The sequence below is a fragment of the Odontesthes bonariensis genome, chromosome 11, assembly GCF_027942865.1.
Source record: "Odontesthes bonariensis isolate fOdoBon6 chromosome 11, fOdoBon6.hap1, whole genome shotgun sequence".
Classification (NCBI taxonomy): Eukaryota; Metazoa; Chordata; class Actinopteri; order Atheriniformes; family Atherinopsidae; genus Odontesthes; species Odontesthes bonariensis.
Genome location: NC_134516.1, coordinates 8,399,654 through 8,420,227, shown reverse-complemented (window position 1 = coordinate 8,420,227; position 20,574 = coordinate 8,399,654). Strand labels below are relative to the sequence as shown.

The 20,574-nt window shown below is 42.8% G+C and overlaps 2 protein-coding genes across 2 annotated transcripts in view; one reads left to right on the top strand and one right to left on the bottom strand.

Annotated features, from left to right (window-relative positions):
- Positions 1–20,574, bottom strand: part of LOC142391556 (protein NLRC3-like) — a 189,516-nt gene that overhangs the window by 33,883 nt on the left and 135,059 nt on the right. Inside the window, exon 3 of the mRNA XM_075477410.1 lies at positions 8,220–8,311. Coding sequence (XP_075333525.1) covers positions 8,220–8,311 — 92 coding nt within the window. The remainder of the gene's footprint in view (positions 1–8,219; positions 8,312–20,574) is intronic.
- Positions 1–20,574, top strand: part of LOC142391565 (uncharacterized) — a 28,458-nt gene that overhangs the window by 2,452 nt on the left and 5,432 nt on the right. The window contains exons 2-13 of the mRNA XM_075477419.1: positions 1,553–1,663; positions 1,748–1,840; positions 1,921–2,037; positions 2,116–2,232; positions 2,384–2,491; positions 3,261–3,374; positions 4,034–4,114; positions 5,102–5,180; positions 5,343–5,550; positions 5,698–7,573; positions 9,205–9,378; positions 10,718–10,891. Of these exons, the coding sequence (XP_075333534.1) occupies positions 1,596–1,663; positions 1,748–1,840; positions 1,921–2,037; positions 2,116–2,232; positions 2,384–2,491; positions 3,261–3,374; positions 4,034–4,114; positions 5,102–5,180; positions 5,343–5,550; positions 5,698–7,573; positions 9,205–9,378; positions 10,718–10,891 (3,209 nt within the window). The 5' untranslated portion in view covers positions 1,553–1,595. The remainder of the gene's footprint in view (positions 1–1,552; positions 1,664–1,747; positions 1,841–1,920; positions 2,038–2,115; positions 2,233–2,383; positions 2,492–3,260; positions 3,375–4,033; positions 4,115–5,101; positions 5,181–5,342; positions 5,551–5,697; positions 7,574–9,204; positions 9,379–10,717; positions 10,892–20,574) is intronic.

Below are 20,574 nucleotides of genomic sequence, written 5' to 3'. Positions count from 1 at the left end.
CAAATGGTGCAATTCGAAGAGAGCGCGTGTGAACATGATGGCGACTGGCTCATCAGCCGCTTTAGGTTCCCGAGGGCAATCCTCCTATAACTGTGCGCAGAGCTGCGGCCGGCATTGGAGCGCAACACAGCGAGGAGCCATGCGCTGCCTGTGCTCACATGTGATGTGCACACTGGGGTTCCTATAGCAACCGGAGCATTCCAGAGGGAGCTGGCCAACCGATTGGGACTGTGCCAGTCTACCCTGAGCCGAGCCATGCCAGCCGTGTGAGACAGGAAACATTTTCATTCGATCGATGTACAGATCATACGTGATGCGTAAATGCAATTAACCAACAGTGTGGCTGGTTGAACGCACGATTCATACATTCTGAGTAACAGCATGTTGGGAACATACATACAGGGTGGCACTGTGCGTGATGGTTGGCTTCTTGGTGAGAAACTTTATTCCTGTAATTGTCCTAATATTATTCCCCGTGACGTGCATTGAGTATGTGCGCCCCCAATTTCTATCCCGTCTTCACAGCATCATAGTCGGTGGTTAAAGTTAGTTTCTTGCCGTTTTTTTCTGGTTAAACTTCAGTTTAAGATCTTTCTAACAAGCCCCTGATCGTCTCTGTGGGCATATATTAATAACCCCGTGTGTAAAGTGTGAAACGTCTTAATCAGCCTCACCTTTTCCCCGGCGCACTTCTGCACGTTACTGTATGAACACGTTGTTGTGAGTTACACAGAAACATGGGTATTTAGCTTGGGGGTAATCGGAGTCACCCACAGGTGCTCCCACCACCCCAGAGAGAGCAGTGTCACCCATAGTTGCCCCGACTCTCTGTTCAAACAGAGTCGGTCACCCCCCACCCGCCTGTTTTGGCCACACTGCAGCGGTAGGCAGCCAGTCTCCGCTTCACTTCCACCTTAATGTCGGACCACTTCTTCTTCACCTCTGCCTGTGAGGCTTCTCAGACCCCCCAGCATTAACAGCCTCAGGCTCTCCCACCCACTCCTCTTAGTTTGCTGCTTATGCCGGAGGACTGCGTGCCAAAGAACACATTTTTGCGGGCCTTCACTTCAGAAAGTAGCACCAACATCTCACTTTCCGTGAAGTTCTTCTTTTTTCCCGTCTTATTCATTCTTTTTTCGCCATGTTTCAGTAGGAAATCCACGCAAGTCTTTGTACATGAGGCCCCTGGACTTTAACTTTAAGTTTCAGACTGAGAATGTGAAGCTGAGAATGTGAAGCTGACACCCTGCAGCGGTTTGGTTAGCCGCCATGTTGGATTCCTGCTTCCTCTGAGGCTCTTCTGTGTGTACTGACCCTGAATTCTAACTTCTAACTGGTGGATCGGGTTTCTGCGCTCAGACTGTGGCATCAGCCTCTAACATCTCCCCCTTAAAGCTGAATGTTGAACATATGAGTCCACTGCGTGTTAAAACAACACATTTCTGATGAGTTTATACTGAAACATGATTTTATTATCAGAGCACAAGATCTGACACAAGGAAAGGAGGATGTGAGCTGCTGTGCAGATGAATGATCTGTGTTTCCTCTGCAGAAGAAGGTAGAAAGTGTGTGTGAGCTGATGTGAGTTCAGCAGCATGGATCAGAGTGAGGACACTAAAACCTCTCTGTGTGGGGAACATGAGAGCCAGAGCAAAGCTCAGAGGTGAGGTGACCATCTCTAACTGTCCATGACTCTTCTCCATGTCCCAGCTCAGCGCTCACATCACCAAACCACCTTTATTCACAGGAAGGGACAGAGACCTGGATCCAGGAGTGGGTCCTTACAGAGCGAACTGCAGAAGGATCTCCCACTTTTCAGCTTACAGGCCTCGAAAGCAGAGTAAGTTAACATCAGGTCATTGATTTAGAGGTTATTAAGTATATCATGCATGGAGGCTGAAAAGCTTTTTTTCCCATCAGGATCCACCAGAGACCTGAACCTGAACCAGAGCCTGAACCCAGCTGTGTGTCCTTTAAGAGCGACCGGTCAAAGGAAGATTGGATTAATTTCAAAAGAATCTGTTCATCTGACAAAAAGTAAAATACATGATTAAGATATTTAACTTAAAATGCATTCAGCTTTGACATCATTGAGCTGAAATGTTTTTCTATCAGGATCCATCAGACACTGGAACCAGAACCTGAACCTGGACCCAGCTGTGTGTCCTTTAAGAGCAACTGGTCGAAGGATATTATTACTGAATTCCATCATGGTGTTCCATCAGCCCAGCAGTGAGTAGCTGTCAGTATTCTGTGGAGGCTGCATCATGTTTCAGATGATAACCAGTTTCCAGCTGAATTACTTGAGACTTGGATCAGTTGTTGATGTCTCTGATGAACTAATGAGCTGCATCATGTGTGAAAACAAGTGTTTCTCTGTCAGGATCCATCAGAGACTCGGACCTGGAACCAGCTGTGTGTCCATGCAGAGTGACTGGTCGATGGGTCATCCTATTACCTTCAAATCAGCCCAACATCCATCCCCTCAGAGGTGAGCTGAGTGTAAATGCTGTAACAGAGTAAAATGCAGCAGAGTCAGTTTGAACAGTTTTTAATTCAGTTCAGTTTTATTTATATAGCGCCAAATTAAAACAAATGTCATCTCAAGGCACTTAAATAATAAAGTCCAATTCAGCCAATTGGATTTCAATTAATTGTAATCATAATTATTTTCAAAATAATCCAATTAATTAATTTAGAGCCAATTCAAAAACAGTTTCCTGGCTAAGGAAACCGACAGATTGCACCGAAACTTGTCTTCAGTCCAATCTCTCGTCCTGAGCGTGCCTGAGGCGACTGTGGAGAGGAACGACTCCCTTTGAACAGGAAGAAACCTCCATCAGAACCAGAACCAGGAAGGGTGGCCATCCGCCTCCACCAGCTGGGGGCTGAGAGTACAGAAAAGAGGGGAAAAACCCACTGTAACACCATTCAAAGGATACCTGCTGGAACAGGGAAACACGAGTTAATGACCACAATAATGTCACATGTACATAATATCATTTGAGAAATTAAACGGGGTAAAAAGAGAGTAAAGTGAGGAAAGGTGTGACATATGAGGCCCCCCAGCAGTCTGGGCCTATAGCAGCTTAACTATGGGATGTTTCAGGGTCAATGTTATAAGATCACAGAGCTGCCACCAGGGGGAGCTATAACATTGTTCCACAACAGCCACACTGACTCTGACAGGCCGTCTCACTGCAGACTCAAACACTATCACTGATACTTTAGTTTGAAGAAAACAAGTGTTTTTCTGTCAGGATCCATCAGAGACTCGGACCTGAACCTGGACCCAGCTGTGTGTCCATGCAGAGTGACTGGTCAAAGGATCTTCCGATTGACTTCAAATCAGCCCAACATCCGTCCCCTCAGAGGTGAGCTGAGTGTAAATGCTTTAACAGAGTAAAATGCAGCAGAGTCAGTTTGAACAGTTTTTACTCCAACATGTGTTTAATGTGAGCTCAGCTCTGCTTCATCCATTTCTATGTTCATATGTGAAGCGGTGTGTGTTGGATGTTTTCCACCAACACAGCAGTCAGAGAGGAAAGAATGATGTTGGAGGAGGTGTTTCTGAGTGCAGGAGGAAGTGTGAGTTTTTTACTCCACAGTCAGTGTTTTAGAAGAAAGTTTCCATCAGTTTGGAGTGAACAACAAAAACGCTCATTCAGCCTAAAGCTAGGCTACACGTATGTTTTTTAAAGTGATTATTTTCTGTCAAGAAACCGTTTAAAGTGTCGCTCTCACAGCCACCAGGCTCCATTGAGAAAAACACTAATTCTACCTCCCATAATGCTGGAGCTGCTGCCTTTATCTGATGGTCTGTGTTACTGTCACCCATCAGCAGAAAACCTGATCAACACACGTCCCTTCTACTACTGTCCCCTCTGAGGTTCATCTGTTTCCAATAGAGCCTGGTGGCTGTGGCTGGCTAACAGTGGAAAATATTCAGCTTTTTACAAGAGAAATACCCTCTGCTGCACAGATCTGATCTGTTGTTCATGTTTAAATGTTCCTGACACTTGTTCTTCATCAGGAGGAAGCTGGAAAATCCTGAGCCCCACGAGAACAAACGTCATATATCCGGCAAACGTAAACGCAGCTGTGTCAAACAAAGGTGAGTTTTTTAAAATCATGTTTCACAGATTAATTTATGGGACTTTTTTATCCCAAAAGATTTCTAAAATTAAAACTTTGCACTGTTTTCTACATTTCTAATGTAGAGGGGAAGATTTTCTTTAGTTTAGTTGCACAGAGATTAGCTAGTTATTTAGAAAATAATAGCTTAATAGATACTACTGTGCAGAAGGCAGGAATACCAGGTTTCGCAGGGTGTTTAGAACAAACTAGCATGATTTGGTATCAGATTCAGACAGCCAAGATTGAGAAAAAAGACTTGCATGTTATATTTCTGAGTCTAGCAAATGTATTTTGTCATGTCATGTCCAGGTCCACGTCAAAAGAACAAAATGTTTTGCAGATTAATTTAATTTAGAAAATTACTTACAAATCTAAGGCCTGATATAGTCTTGTGGTCTTGAGTGTCAGGAAAATAGTGAAGGAAGTGTCAGATGAGGAAGTAAAGTCCAGTCAGTGGATTTGGATAAGAAGAATGCTGGGGGCCCAGCAGGGGGAGCACTTAGGGAAAACAGACTCTTGGAAGAAGCAAAGAAGAAATCCAGGATTTATTTAATTGGAGGGTGTGGCCCATGTGAGCCTTTTGAAACCAGGTGGCCATTTTAGATGTTGAACAGTCATTGTCTGAGGCCTTCACACTGGGAGCTGCCCAGTACAACCAGTTTGATCCCAGCACACACTGGCTCTGGCTGCCTTGCTCCAGAGCACTTCAGCAGGGAGGGAAAGCTTTCTGAAGGGGTTGGTGAGAGCTGCTGGGACTCAACCAAAGTGAGCTGAAAGCTCCAAGCAGCTGCAGACTGAGTTGTTGGTTCTCAGTGGGATCAGCAGGACCAGTAAAGCTTTCCCACTACAGGGAGTCCTCTGATCCACTGCTCACATCCACACATCCCTTCATGGACCTTCACCTTGTGTTGCTCTCTGTGTGGAAGGACACAATGTGAGCTCATTCTTCATGATTCCTCCACAGAGTGGACCAGCAGAGCTCAGAGGGTCCCAGTGGTCAGTCTGCCCAGCAGCATCAAACACAGCTGGACTCCATATTTATGGTGTGTACATGTACAACAACTACTTTCCCATCTGTTCTGCTCACAGCCATCTCCATGCTGCACTCTGTAGACCAGTGGGTTGTCAGTGTGTCCAACATGGATCTGATGTTTGGCTCCATGGTTTCAGTCTGATTGGCTCATTCATATAGTTTTCTGTTCCAGCTGCTGGAGGACAACATGCTCACTTTTGTGAAGGAGGAGCTGAAGAAGATGCAGAAGGCTCTGAGTCCAGATTACCCAGAATGCTTAGAGAGTCAAAGGGAGGGTGAGGATGAAGAGCAGAGGAGCAGCAGAGAGGCATTAGTGAAGATCACAGCTCACTTCCTGAGGAGACTGAAGCAGGAGGAGCTGGCTGACCGTCTGCAGAGCAGTAAGAGGATTTCTCTAAAGGTTTAACCTGCTGGATAAATGACACATTTACTGATGTCTCAGCACACAGAACAGCAGATGTTCAGATACTCATTCTTTACAGGGTTGAAATGTCTTTTTGCTGATGTTATTTCTTGTCTTCATTCAGAACCTTGTGGACGTAAAGTTAAATCTGCCCTGAAGAAGAAGTTCCAGTGTGTGTTTGAGGGGATTCCTAAAGCAGGAAAGCCAACCCTTCTGAATCAGATCTACACAGAGCTCTACATCACAGAGGGAGGGAGCGGAGAGGTCAATGATGAACATGAGGTCAGACAGATTGAAGCAGCATCCAGGAAAGCAGGCAGAGCAGAAACATCCATCAGACAAGAAGACATCTTTAAAGGCCCACCTGGAAGAGATGAACCAATCAGAACAGTGATGACAAAGGGAGTGGCTGGCATTGGGAAAACAGTCTTAACACAGAAGTTCACTCTGGACTGGGCTGAAGGCAAAGCCAACCAGGACATCCACTTCATGTTTCCATTCACTTTCAGAGAGCTGAATGTGCTGAAAGAGAGAAAGTTCAGCTTGGTGGAACTTGTTCATCACTTCTTTACTGAGACCAAAGCAGCAGGAATCTGCAGCTTTGAACAGTTCCAGGTTGTGTTCATCTTTGACGGTCTGGATGAGTGTCGACTTCCTCTGGACTTCCACAGCAAGGAGCCCCTGACTGATGCTACAGAGCCCACCTCAGTGGATGTGCTGCTGACAAACCTCATCAGGGGGGAGCTGCTTCCCTCTGCTCGCCTCTGGATAACCACACGACCCGCAGCAGCCAATCAGATCCCTGCTGGCTGTGTTGGCATGGTGACAGAGGTCAGAGGGTTCACTGACCCACAGAAGGAGGAGTACTTCAGGAAGAGATTCAGAGATGAGGAGCAGGCCAGCAGGATCATCTCCCACATCCAGACATCCCGAAGCCTCCACATCATGTGCCACATCCCGGTCTTCTGCTGGATCACTGCTACAGTTCTGGAGGATGTGTTGGACACCAGAGAGGGAGCAGAGCTGCCCAGCACCCTGGCTGAGATGTACATCCACTTCCTGGTGGTTCAGGCCAAAGTGAAGAAGCTCAAGTATGATGGAGGAGCTGAGACAGATCCACACTGGAGTCCAGAGAGCAGGAAGATGATTGAGTCTCTGGGAAAACTGGCTTTTGAGCAGCTGCAGAAAGGAAACCTGATCTTCTATGAATCAGACCTGACAGAGTGTGGCATCGATATCTCAGCAGCCTCAGTGTACTCAGGAGTGTTCACACAGATCTTTAGAGAGGAGAGAGGGCTGTACCAGGAGAAGGTGTTCTGCTTCATCCATCTGAGTGTTCAGGAGTTTCTGGCTGCTCTTCATGTGCATCTGACCTTCATCAACTCTGGACTCAACCTGATGGAAGAACAATCAAAGTCTAATAAGTCTAAAACACTGAAAGAGACTCTCTTCCATCAGAGTGCTGTGAACAAGGCCTTAGAGAGTTCAAACGGACACCTGGACCTGATGGAAGAAGAAGAAGAAACAACCGACATTGATCTGAATGATCTCAATCAATGGGCTGTGTACAGGGCCTTAAAGAGTCCAAATGGACACCTGGACCTGTTCCTCCGCTTCCTCCTGGGTCTTTCCCTGCAGACCAATCAGAGGCTCCTACGAGGCCTGCTGACACAGACAGGAAGTAGCTCACAGACCAATCAGGAAACAGTCGATTACATCAAGGAGAAATTCAGTGAGGATCTGTCTGCAGAGGGAAGCATCAATCTGTTCCACTGTCTGAATGAACTGAATGATCGTTATCTGGTGGAGGAGATCCAACAGGCCCTGAGTTCAGGAAGTCTCTCCACAGATAAACTGTCTCCTGCTCAGTGGTCAGCTCTGGTCTTCATCTTACTGTCATCAGGAAAACATCTGGATGAGTTTGACCTGAAGAAGTACTCTGCTTCAGAGGAGGCTCTTCTGAGGCTGCTGCCAGTGGTCAAAGCCTCCAACAAAGCTGTGTGAGTACAAACACAGATATATTTCTTTATAAATACATTGTTTACTTATTAACTGGAGAAAAACAGCAGAATTAGCGTTAAACTCAGTTTCAAATGAACTTCAGTTTATTTATGAAGTGTCAGTTCACAACAAAATATCATCTTACAAGTGATGTGAGATGATACTTTGTTGGAAATAGAAACTCAGCACTTCCTCTGAGGAAGAACTTGGTGGCAGTTATTTATCAATTTTATAATTAATTTGTTTAATGGATTAATTAATAATTTTATTTGCTCCCATCTTATTAGTTACAGTAGTTATCTGGCTTAACTAACTCTAACAATAAGTCAATAAAGCTTCTCTGACTCTGGATATGTTGTTTTTATCTGATGTTTCCTCCCCAGACTCGTCAGACTCACACTGACTGCATGTGTTCAGTACGTCCTGAAGTGTAGATTTAGTTTTACTGTCTGTTTTGAACATGAGAAACTTTAACAAAGTAACCAAAATTCAGTTTGTGCTATTTAACTTACTCTTCTGTGGAAACTTTTTAAGTCTTGAGTCTAAGAAGGAGAAAAACATGTTGTCATTCATGTATTAAAGGACAAGACCATTTTTTTGACATTGGGCCCTTGATTTAACATTATAACATGATGTTCTACTCACCCCTGCTTGTTGTTGGTAATTTGGAGCTGTTCCGAAGATATTCGAGAGGCGTCTGGCTGCTCTCTTGAGATATTCGGCCATGAAACGGTTTCCTATGGGCAAGTCTATACAGGCACAAACTATGCTGTTTATAATTTATTAATTACTGTATACTAGCACTGATAACGTGGAGGTGCGTTGCTTACTTAAAAAAATCCAGGTTACTGTAATTTTGAATTTTTGTCGTAAAGTCTGTGTGTGTTTGTCTGTGGTAGTAGCACGATGATGACGTCAGTAACACCCACTTTACGACAAAAATTCAAAATTACAGTAACCTGGATTTTTTTAAGTAAGCGACACACCTCCACGTTATCAGTGCTAGTGTAGAGTAATTAATAAATTATAAACAGCATAGTTTGTGCCTGTATAACGTTGCCCATAGGAAACCGTTTCATGGCCGAATATCTCAAGAGAGCAGCCAGACGCCTCTCGAATATCTTCGGAACAGCTCCAAATGACAAACAACAAGCAGGGGTGAGTAGAACATCATGCTATAATGTGAAATCAAGGGCCCAATGTCAAAAAAACGGTCTTATCCTTTAATTTCTTGGTAGAAAGGTCCGTCAGTCCTATAGAAAGCATGTCAGTCTGCAGAGTGACAGACAAAGGCTGCAGCTACAGAGCCACAGCTGAGCTGGGCCAGATAACACTTTGGTGCTGGAGAAACAGCTGACTGTTAGTGTGAGAAGATGCTTTGCTCACATGGTGTTCTTTGCTGAGCTGATCTGATCACAGGATGAGCCAATAACAGCAGCAGATACATCTTTTAGTTTCTCCATCTATTGAGCTAAGACGGCACATGTAGACATCTTCCATCACACTTTAATGTCTTTAACAAATAAACAGAAACAAACAGGGAAACAGAATTCTTCCACTTATCAAATATGAATGTAGTTTGATTGATTAATCGATCAAGTTATTTCCTTCCATCTCATTCCCTCCTCAGCCTGAGTGGCTGTAACCTCTCAGAGAGAAGCTGCGCAGCTCTGTCCTCAGCTCTCAGCTCCCAGTCCTCCAGCCTGACAGAACTGGGCCTGAGTAACAACAACCTGCAGGATTCAGGAGTGAAGCAGCTTTCTGATGGACTGAAGAGTCCAAACTGCAGACTGGAAACTCTCAGGTAAGGATTCATGAACTTTCCAGGTGAGAGCTGATATAATTCTGGGTTATTGGATTAAAAAGCAGCTTCCAGGTACTTTGATCAATGAAACAGGTTGATCTGTTCTGCCCTTTGATTATCTGGCTTAAATAACTGATAATGAAATATATCACACACAATTTAAAGAAAAATACTTAAGTGTTCTTTTACTTTAACTCCTTTCCATTCCTGTAGATTTGTCCTGAAACACAGATCCATCACATACCCAAAGTAAACTGAGAGCTGTTCTACAACCATGTGTAGCAGTAGCAGTAGTGTTGTGTCTGGCATTATGATGCTTTCATCCTGCAACAGTCACTGCTACCATGATAAATGGGAAGTCTGACCGTGCAGAAACATAGATTTTAAATGTCCTGCAACTACCACCAACTCTGAGGAGATGTTAGACATTTAATTTAAACTGTGTGTGGCAAACAGAGCTGATCTTTGAGAACTGGATGCCACAGCACTGACTTACATCAATTCTAGCTGTTTCTTTCCTTACATCTTGTACATAAAACCTTCTTTAAATGTAGACATACTGCACAGGAACAGTGATATTTGGTTGGTTGATTGGTTTGAGCTAAATTTGACCCTTTGTAAATTAGACAGATGTGCGGTCGAAAAACCCACGTTATCTTTTTTTGAGTTAAGGCCAAAATGTATTTCTCCACACAGTCCACTGGAATGTTGTTGTTTTTATCTGATGTTTCCTCCCCAGACTCGTCAGACTCACACTGACTGCATGTGTTCAGTACGTCCTGAAGTGTAGATTTAGTTTTACTGTCTGTTTTGAACATGAGAAACTTTAACAAAGTAACCAAAATTCAGTTTGTGCTTTTTAACTTACTCTTCTGTGGAAACTTTTTAAGTCTTGAGTCTAAGAAAGAGAAAAACATGTTGTCATTCATGTATTAATTTCTTGGTAGAAAGGTCCGTCAGTCCTACAGAAAGCATGTCAGTCTGCAGAGTGACAGACAAAGGCTGCAGCTACAGAGCCACAGCTGAGCTGGGCCAGATAACACTTTGGTGCTGGAGAAACAGCTGACTGTTAGTGTGAGAAGATGCTTTGCTCACATGGTGTTCTTTGCTGAGCTGATCTGATCACAGGATGAGCCAATAACAGCAGCAGATACATCTTTTAGTTTCTCCATCTACTGAGCTAAGACGGCACATGTAGACACCTTCCATCACACTTTAATGTCTTTAACAAATAAACAGAAACAAACCTGGAAACAGAATTCTTCCACTTATCAAATATGAATGTAGTTTGATTGATTAATCGATCAAGTTATTTCCTTCCATCTCATTCCCTCCTCAGCCTGAGTGGCTGTAACCTCTCAGAGAGAAGCTGTGCAGCTCTGTCCTCAGCTCTCAGCTCCCAGTCCTCCAGCCTGACAGAACTGGGCCTGAGTAACAACAACCTGCAGGATTCAGGAGTGAAGAAGCTTTCTGATGGACTGAAGAGTCCAAACTGCAGACTGGAAACTCTCAGGTAAGGATTCATGAACTTTCCAGGTGAGAGCTGATATAATTCTGGGTTATTAGATTAAAAAGCAGCTTCCAGGTACTTTGATCAATGAAACAGGTTGATCTGTTCTGCCCTTTGATTATCTGGCTTAAATAACTGATAATGAAATATATCACACACAATTTAAAGAAAAATACTTAAGTGTTCTTTTACTTTAACTCCTTTCCATTCCTGTAGATTTGTCCTGAAACACAGATCCATCACATACCCAAAGTAAACTGAGAGCTGTTCTACAACCATGTGTAGCAGTAGCAGTAGTGTTGTGTCTGGCATTATGATGCTTTCATCCTGCAACAGTCACTGCTACCATGATAAATGGGAAGTCTGACCGTGCAGAAACATAGATTTTAAATGTCCTGCAACTACCACCAACTCTGAGGAGATGTTAGACATTTAATTTAAACTGTGTGTGGCAAACAGAGCTGATCTTTGAGAACTGGATGCCACAGCACTGACTTACATCAATTCTAGCTGTTTTTTCCTTACATCTTGTACATAAAACCTTCTTTAAATGTAGACATACTGCACAGGAACAGTGATATTTGGTTGGTTGATTGGTTTGAGCTAAATTTGACCCTTTGTAAATTAGACAGATGTGCGGTCGAAAAACCCACGTTATCTTTTTTTGAGTGAAGGCCAAAATGTATTTCTCCACACAGTCCACTGGAATGTTGTTGTTTTTATCTGATGTTTCCTCCCCAGACTCGTCAGACTCACACTGACTGCATGTGTTCAGTACGTCCTGAAGTGTAGACTTAGTTTAGCTCTCTTTTTTGTCCATTTTGAACATGAGAAACTTTAACAAAGTAACCAAAATCCAGTTTGTGCTTTTTAACTTACTCTTCTGTGGAAACGTTTTAAGTCTTGAGTCTAAGAAAGAGAAAAACATGTTGTCATTCATGTATTAATTTCTTGGTAGAAAGGTCCGTCAGTCCTACAGAAAGCATGTCAGTCTGCAGAGTGACAGACAAAGGCTGCAGCTACAGAGCCACAGCTGAGCTGGGCCAGATAACACTTTGGTGCTGGAGAAACAGCTGACTGTTAGTGTGAGAAGATGCTTTGCTCACATGGTATTCTTTGCTGAGCTGATCTGATCACAGGATGAGCCAATAACAGCAGCAGATACATCTTTTAGTTTCTCCATCTACTGAGCTAAGATGGCACATGTAGACATCTTCCATCACACTTGTAAGTAAGTAAGTAAGTAAAATTTATTTATATAGCACTTTTCGCAGAAAAGGATTCACAAAGTGCTTCACAGTGAGATCAGAATAAAAAAACAAGGGAAAAAAAACAAAAACAAAAAAAAAACACTGAACACACAGCTACACATACACATCAAAACACAACATCAAACATAAAACAAAATGTCATAAAAAACCTTCACCTTAACTAAAAGTCTGTCTAAACAGCAAGGTCTTCAGTTGCTTTTTAAAAGGCTCCACAGAGTTTAAAGTGCGCAAAAAAAGTGGCAGTGCGTTCCACAGTCTCGGGGCCACTGATTGAAAGGCTCGATCCCCTCTGGTTTTAAAGTGCGTGTGCGGAATGACCAGCAGGCATTTGTCAGAGGATCTTAAAGAACGTGCAGGATTATAAAGTGTCAGCAGCTCAGAAATATAGGCAGGGGCCTGATTATTCAGAGCTCTAAAAGTGAGCACTAGAATTTTAAAATGAATCCTGACACGGACTGGGAGCCAGTGTAGTTCAGCTAAAACCGGTGTGATGTGCGCTCTTTTCTTAGTGTGGGTTAAAAGCCTAGCAGCAGAGTTTTGAACAGCCTGGAGACGATGAAGATCCTTCTGGCTCAGGCAAGTAAAAAGACTATTACAGTAGTCTAGGCGGGATGAAATAAAAGCATGGATGATCATCTCCAGTTCCACCTTTGACACTAAGGTTCTCAGCTTTGAGATGTTCCTCAGCTGGAAAAAGCAGCTCCTGATCAATGTTTTTGTGTGTTGTTGAAATGACATGGCTGAATCAAAGGCAACATCTAAATTCCGGAGACTCGACTGGATGGATGAGCCAAGGCTTCCCATGTGGTGGCTAATAAGTGGGATCCGGTTTTCTGGAGCAATGATTAGAGTCTCTGTCTTGTCCGAGTTTAGCTGGAGAAAGTTTTCACTTAACCACTGTTTGATGCTCGTCAAGCAGCTGGTTAAGGAGGACAGTTTGCGTAGCTCAGAGTTCTTGAAGGAACAGTACAGCTGGATATCATCCGCATAAAGATGGTAGGAGACACTTTGGAACTGGCTAATTAACTGTCCCAGAGGAAGAACATACAATAAAAACAGAATCGGCCCCAAAACCGAGCCCTGTGGTACCCCACATGTCAGGTCTGCTGTTTCGGAGAAGAACTCGTTTGCAAACACATTAAAAGTTCTTTCGGTAAGGTAAGAATCAAACCATTTTAAAACCAAACCAGATAATCCTAACTCTCTGAGTCTGTTTCTCATAATGCCATGATCAACAGTATCGAAAGCAGACGAAAGGTCCAATAAAACCAAAACAGTGTTTTCACCAGAGTCGGCTGCCATCATGATGTCACTGGAAACTCGAATAAGGGCAGTTTCCGTGGAATGGTTACTGCGAAAACCGGACTGAAATTTATCCAGGACGTTTTTTCCCTTAAGGAACACTGCAAGTTCCTCTGACACTATTTTTTCTAAGAGTTTGGACAGAAAAGGAAGCTTAGAAATTGGCCTATAGTTTTTAGGATGCGATGGGTCCAGATTTGGCTTTTTAAGTACAGGTTCGACAACTGCATGTTTAAAAAAGGTTGGAACCACACCAGTTGAAAGAGAAAGATTCATCAGATATACGACAGAGGGGCCGATCGAATTGAAGGCTGTTAAAAGCAGCTTAGTAGGAATGATGTCGGTAGGAGCTGAGGAGGGTTTCATTTTTTGCAGCAGAGCAGTGATATCCTGGAGGGTCACTGGGTTAAAAGAGGACCAAGTACAGGGTGAGGGTATTACCTCAACAGAGTTTAAAGAAGACTGTGGTGAAATGTTCACCCTGATGTCTCTGATTTTATTTACAAAGAACATGAGAAATTCATTGCTGTCTGTTTTACAGTACACAGGGATTTGGGGGACAGCAGGCGAGACAAGAGAGTTAATTATGTCAAATAAGACTCTGGGATTTTTCTTATTTGATGATATTATTTGGGTGAAGTACTGGGTCCTAGCATTCCTCAGCATATCATTAAAAGAGGCTCTAAGTTCCCTTAGGTGAAGTCTGTGGACTTCTAATTGTGTCGACTTCCAGAGACGTTCTGCTTTCCGACAGATTGTCCTAAAGGAGCGGATGGAGTCATTTATCCAGGGGTGAGGCAGATTTACTGTTACACAGCTGGATTTCATCACTGAAACTTTATCTAAAATAGCCAAACAGTGACTATTAAAAGTCTGGATAAAATCATCAGGATGATTTATTCCCATCAGTAGGCCTAAGAGTGGCTCAAACAAAGCAGAGAAATCATCCGCAACCTCCTGGTTTAAAATCCTCCTTCGGGCTTTTCTTTTAAAAGGAGGAGGGTTTACAGCAAAGTTTACATTAAAAAGCACACAGCTATGATCACTGACATGAAAGTCCTCCACCTGCACATCCCCAACATCTAGGCCAAGTGAGAAAACAAGGTCCAGAGTATGGCCCTTTGTATGTGTTGGTCCAGTGACATGTTGGGTGAAGTTAAAAGAGCCAGTGATGGATAAAAAGTCAGTAGCTGTGTTACAAGAGACATCATCAACATGAATATTAAAATCTCCAATGATCAGGACCCTCTCCAGCTTAATAATGGAAGATAATAAGTCTGTAAAATCATTTAGGAAGGTACTCACTGCGCCAGGAGGACGGTAAATTAAGACACAATAGAATGTGTTAAAAGTCTCAACTCTGATAATCTGAGACTCAAAGGAAGAGAAAGGCTCAGAATTTACCAGTCTGCACAGTTTGCTGTCACGATGCACAACAGCGAGTCCTCCACCACGGCGTTCCGTGCGAGGCGTCCCGATCACAGAGCAGCCGGGAGGACAGAGCTCCTTTAAATGAAAATACTCCTTGTCCCTCTGCCACGTTTCAACAAGGAACAAAAAATCCATGTTCTCACTCAAAAAGAGATCATTAAGAGTCAGGGATTTGTTGGAGATGGAACGAGCGTTCAGTAATGCCATCCGGGTCGGAACTGACAGATCAGCTGTGGCCACAGCTGACTGCAGAGGGACTGACAGCAGGCACCTGTTGCGATGACAGGAAATCAAGCGATGCTGGGCAGTCCTTCTCTGGTCGGGCAGAACGGTCCGGCGAAACCCCAAAGACAGGTCCATAATCCCATCCACGAGCGACCGGGGCAGAGAAACGTGTGTGACGGGTGAATAAATCCATGACTGGGGGAACAGTGGAGCGTCCGAGGCGTTGTCCTGGAGGGAGATCGGTCGCAACCAGCGAGCATGTTCGTGGCGACTGGACCCCAGACCATCAGTCCGAAGAGCTCGCCTCCTCGATACCTGTACGCCACCTCGGCAACCCCTTCTCCTGGATTTCTTCCCTGGCTTACCGGGACGCCAGTTTGCGAAGAGAAGCCGGTACTCAGGTGAGGAGGAAGAACACACAAACGGTGGCGGAAAAGTTTGTCGGTAGCCCTCCCGGGAATCAAAGGGTCTTTCCATGGACGTTTTAATCCGGAACAAGGACCATCGGTCATAAACCATTGCAGCAGAGATACATCCATTTAGAGGTGAGGTTATGACGACAAACATGACAGATAAAAACAGCGAAAAACGGGCAGGAGCAACAGTGGCCAAGCCAAACAGAGGCGCCATGTCCTCCATCTTTTCGCAGCACAGACAAGATGCTTTCACACAAGCTTTAATGTCTTTAACAAATAAACAGAAACAAACAGGGAAACAGAATTCTTCCACCTATCAAATATGAATGTAGTTTGATTGATTAATAGATCAAGTTATTTCCTTCCATCTCATTCCCTCCTCAGCCTGAGTGGCTGTAACCTCTCAGATGAAGGATGTGCAGCTCTGTCCTCAGCTCTCAGCTCCCAGTCCTCCAGCCTGACAGAACTGGGCCTGAGTAACAACAACCTGCAGGATTCAGGAGTGAAGCAGCTTTCTGATGGACTGAAGAGTCCAAACTGCAGACTGGAAACTCTCAGGTAAGGATTCATTAACTTTCCAGGTGAGAGCTGATATAATTCTGGGTTATTGGATGAAAAAGCAGCTTCCAGGTACCTTGATCAATGAAACAGGTTGATCTGTTCTGCCCTTTGATTATCTGGCTTAAATAACTCTGATAATGAAATATAACACACACAATTTAAAGAAAAATGCTAAAGTGCTCTTTTACTTTAACTCCTTTCCATTCCTGTAGATTTGTCCTAAAACACAGATCCATCACATACCCAAAGTAAACTACTTTACAGAAATATGAGCAGTTTTTTTCCTTTAAAATAGTGCATAAAACCTTTAAATGTGGACACACTGCACTGGGGCAAAGGGATGATATTTGGTTGGTTATTTGGTTTGAGGTGAACCTCCTTTGTGAAGGCGACTGTGAATTAGACAGATGTGTGGCGACAAAGCCACATCATCCTTTAGTGAATCAGAAGCTGAATTTATTTCCCAAACAGACAGAATCATTCTAAGTGTTACTGGAAGTAAATAAGACATGTTTGAACTCATTGGAAAGTGTGATTTTTATAAATAGATGCCTTTAGGTGACTATTATCTGGATCTCCAAGTCCCAGCTCCTCACCAAGTCTGACTCTAACTTTTAATATGGCAAAAAAATAATATTTTACAGCTAGAAGCTCTTGAAAAACAGCTCCACACAGACAGCTGCATGTCTTCACTCTGAACTGAAGTGTGGATTTATTTTCATGTCTGAGGATGAGAAACTCTAAAAAAAAAATGTTTAACTTCTTTTATTCTATATTTTTTTACTTTATTTCCACGGACAAATAAACAAAACCAAATGGGAAAGAATTCTATAAAGGTTATTTGATTGATTGATTATTTAATGTATTTTCTCTCTCCTCAGCCTGAGTGGCTGTAACCTCTCAGAGAGAAGCTGTGCAGCTCTGTCCTCAGCTCTCAGCTCCCAGTCCTCCAGCCTGACAGAACTGGGCCTGAGTAACAACAACCTGCAGGATTCAGGAGTGAAGCAGCTTTCTGATGGACTGAAGAGTCCAAACTGCAGACTGGAAACTCTCAGGTAAGGATTCATGAACTTTCCAGGTGAGAGCTGATATAATTCTGGGTTATTAGATGAAAAAGCAGCTTCCAGGTACCTTGATCAATGAAACAGGTTGATCTGTTCTGCCCTTTGATTATCTGGCTTAAATAACTGATAATGAAATATAACACACACAGTTTAAAGAAAAATACTAAAGTGCTCTTTTACTTTAACTCCTTTCCATTCCTGTAGATTTGTCCTAAAACACAGATCCATCACATACCCAAAGTAAACTGAGAGCTGTTCTACAACCATGTGTAGCAGTAGCAGTAGTGTTGTGTCTGGCATTATGATGCTTTCATCCTGCAACAGTCACTGCTACCATGATAAATGGGAAGTCTGACCGTGCAGAAACATAGATTTTAAATGTCCTGCAACTACCACCAACTCTGAGGAGATGTTAGACATTTAATTTAAACTGTGTGTGGCAAACAGAGCTGATCTTTGAGAACTGGATGCCACGGCACTGACTTGCATCAATTCTAGCTGTTTTTTTCCTTACATCTTGTACATAAAACCTTCTTTAAATGTAGACATACTGCACAGGAACAGGGATATTTGGTTGGTTGATTGGTTTGAGCTAAATTTGACCCTTTGTAAATTAGACAGATGTGCGGTCGAAAAACCCACGTTATCTTTTTTTGAGTCAAGGCCAAAATGTATTTCTCCACACAGTCCACTGGAATGTTGTTGTTTTTATCTGATGTTTCCTCCCCAGACTCGTCAGACTCACACTGACTGCATGTGTTCAGTACGTCCTGAAGTATAGACTTAGTTTAGCTCTCTTTTTTGTTCATTTTGAACATGAGAAACTTTAACAAAGTAACCAAAATCCAGTTTGTGCTTTTTAACTTACTCTTCTGTGGAAACTTTTTAAGTCTTGAGTCTAAGAAAGAGAAGAACATGTTGTCATTCATGTATTAATTTCTTGGTAGAAAGGTCGGTCAGTCCTACAGAAAGCATGTCAGTCTGCAGAGTGACAGACAAAGGCTGCAGCTACAGAGCCACAGCTGAGCTGGGCCAGATAACACTTTGGTGCTGGAGAAACAGCTGACTGTTAGTGTGAGAAGATGCTTTGCTCACATGGTGTTCTTTGCTGAGCTGATCTGATCACAGGATGAGCCAATAACAGCAGCAGATACATCTTTTAGTTTCTCCATCTACTGAGCTAAGACGGCACATGTAGACATCTTCCATCACACTTTAATGTCTTTAACAAATAAACAGAAACAAACAGGGAAACAGAATTCTTCCACTTATCAAATATGAATATAGTTTGATTGATTAATAGATCAAGTTATTTCCTTCCATCTCATTCCCTCCTCAGCCTGAGTGGCTGTGACCTCTCAGAGAGAAGCTGTGCAGCTCTGTCCTCAGCTCTCAGCTCCCAGTCCTCCAGCCTGACAGAACTGGGCCTGAGTAACAACAACCTGCAGGATTCAGGAGTGAAGCAGCTTTCTGATGGACTGAAGAGTCCAAACTGCAGACTGGAAACTCTCAGGTAAGGATTCATGAACTTTCCAGGTGAGAGCTGATATAATTCTGGGTTATTAGATGAAAAAGCAGCTTCCAGGTACTTTGATCAATGAAACAGGTTGATCTGTTCTGCCCTTTGATTATCTGGCTTAAATAACTCTTATAACTCTGATAATGAAATATAACACACACAGTTTAAAGAAAAATGCTAAAGTGCTCTTTTACTTTAACTCCTTTCCATTCCTGTAGATTTGTCCTAAAACACAGACCCATCACATACCCAAAGTAAACTACTTTACAGAAATATGAGCAGTTTTTTCCTTTAAAATAGTGCATAAAACCTTTAAATGTGGACACACTGCACTGGGGCAAAGGGATGATATTTGGTTGGTTATTTGGTTTGAGGTGAACCTCCTTTGTGAAGGCGACTGTGAATTAGACAGATGTGTGGCGACAAAGCCCCATCATCCTTTAGTGAATCAGAAGCTGAATTTATTTCACAAACAGACAGAATCCTTCTAAGTGTTACTGGAAGTAAATAAGACATGTTTGAACTCATTGGAAAGTGTGATTTTTATAAATAGATGCCTTTAGGTGACTACAATCTGGATCTCCAAGTCCCAGCTCCTCACCAAGTCTGACTCTAACTTTTAATATGGCACAAAAAATAATATTTTACAGCTAGAAGCTCTTGAAAAACAGCTCCACACAGACAGCTGCATGTCTTCACTCTGAACTGAAGTGTGGATTTATTTTAATGTCAGTTTTGTCATGTCTGAGGATGAGAAACTCTAAAAAACTGTTTAACTTATTTTATTCTATCATTTTTTAGTTTATTTCCACGGATAAATAAAAAAAACCAAATGGGAAAGAATTCTATAAAGGTTATTTGATTGATTAATTAATGTATTTTCTCCCTCCTCAGCCTGAGTGGCTGTAACCTCTCAGAGAGAAGCTGTGCAGCTCTGTCCTCAGCTCTCAGCTCCCAGTCCTCCAGCCTGACAGAACTGGGCCTGAGTAACAACAACCTGCAGGATTCAGGAGTGAAGCAGCTTTCTGATGGACTGAAGAGTCCAAACTGCAGACTGGAAACTCTCAGGTAAGGATTCATGAACTTTCCAGGTGAGAGCCGATATAATTCTGGGTTATTAGATGAAAAAGCAGCTTCCAGGTACCTTGATCAATGAAACAGGTTGATCTGTTCTGCCCTTTGATTATCTGGCTTAAATAACTCTTATAACTCTGATAATGAAATATAACACACACAGTTTAAAGAAAAATGCTAAAGTGCTCTTTTACTTTAACTCCTTTCCATTCCTGTAGATTTGTCCTAAAACACAGATCCATCACATACCCAAAGTAAACTGAGAGCTGTTCTACAGCCATGTGTAGCAGTAGCAGTAGTGTTGTGTCTGGCATTATGATGCTTTCATCCTGCAACAGTCACTGCTACCATGATAAATGGGAAGTCTGACCGTGCAGAAACATAGATTTTAAATGTCCTGCAACTACCACCAACTCTGAGGAGATGTTAGACATTTAATTTAAACTGTGTGTGGCAAACAGAGCTGATCTTTGAGAACTGGATGCCACAGCACTGACTTACATCAATTCTAGCTGTTTTTTTACTTACATCTTGTACATAAAACCTTCTTTAAATGTAGACATACTGCACAGGAACAGGGATATTTGGTTGGTTGACTGGTTTGAGCTAAATTTGACCCTTTGTAAATTAGACAGATGTGCGGTCGAGAAACCCACGTTATCTTTTTTTGAGTTAAGGCCAAAATGTATTTCTCCACACAGTCCACTGGAATGTTGTTGTTTTTATCTGATGTTTCCTCCCCAGACTCGTCAGACTCACACTGACTGCATGTGTTCAGTACGTCCTGAAGTGTAGACTTAGTTTTACTGTCTGTTTTGAACAA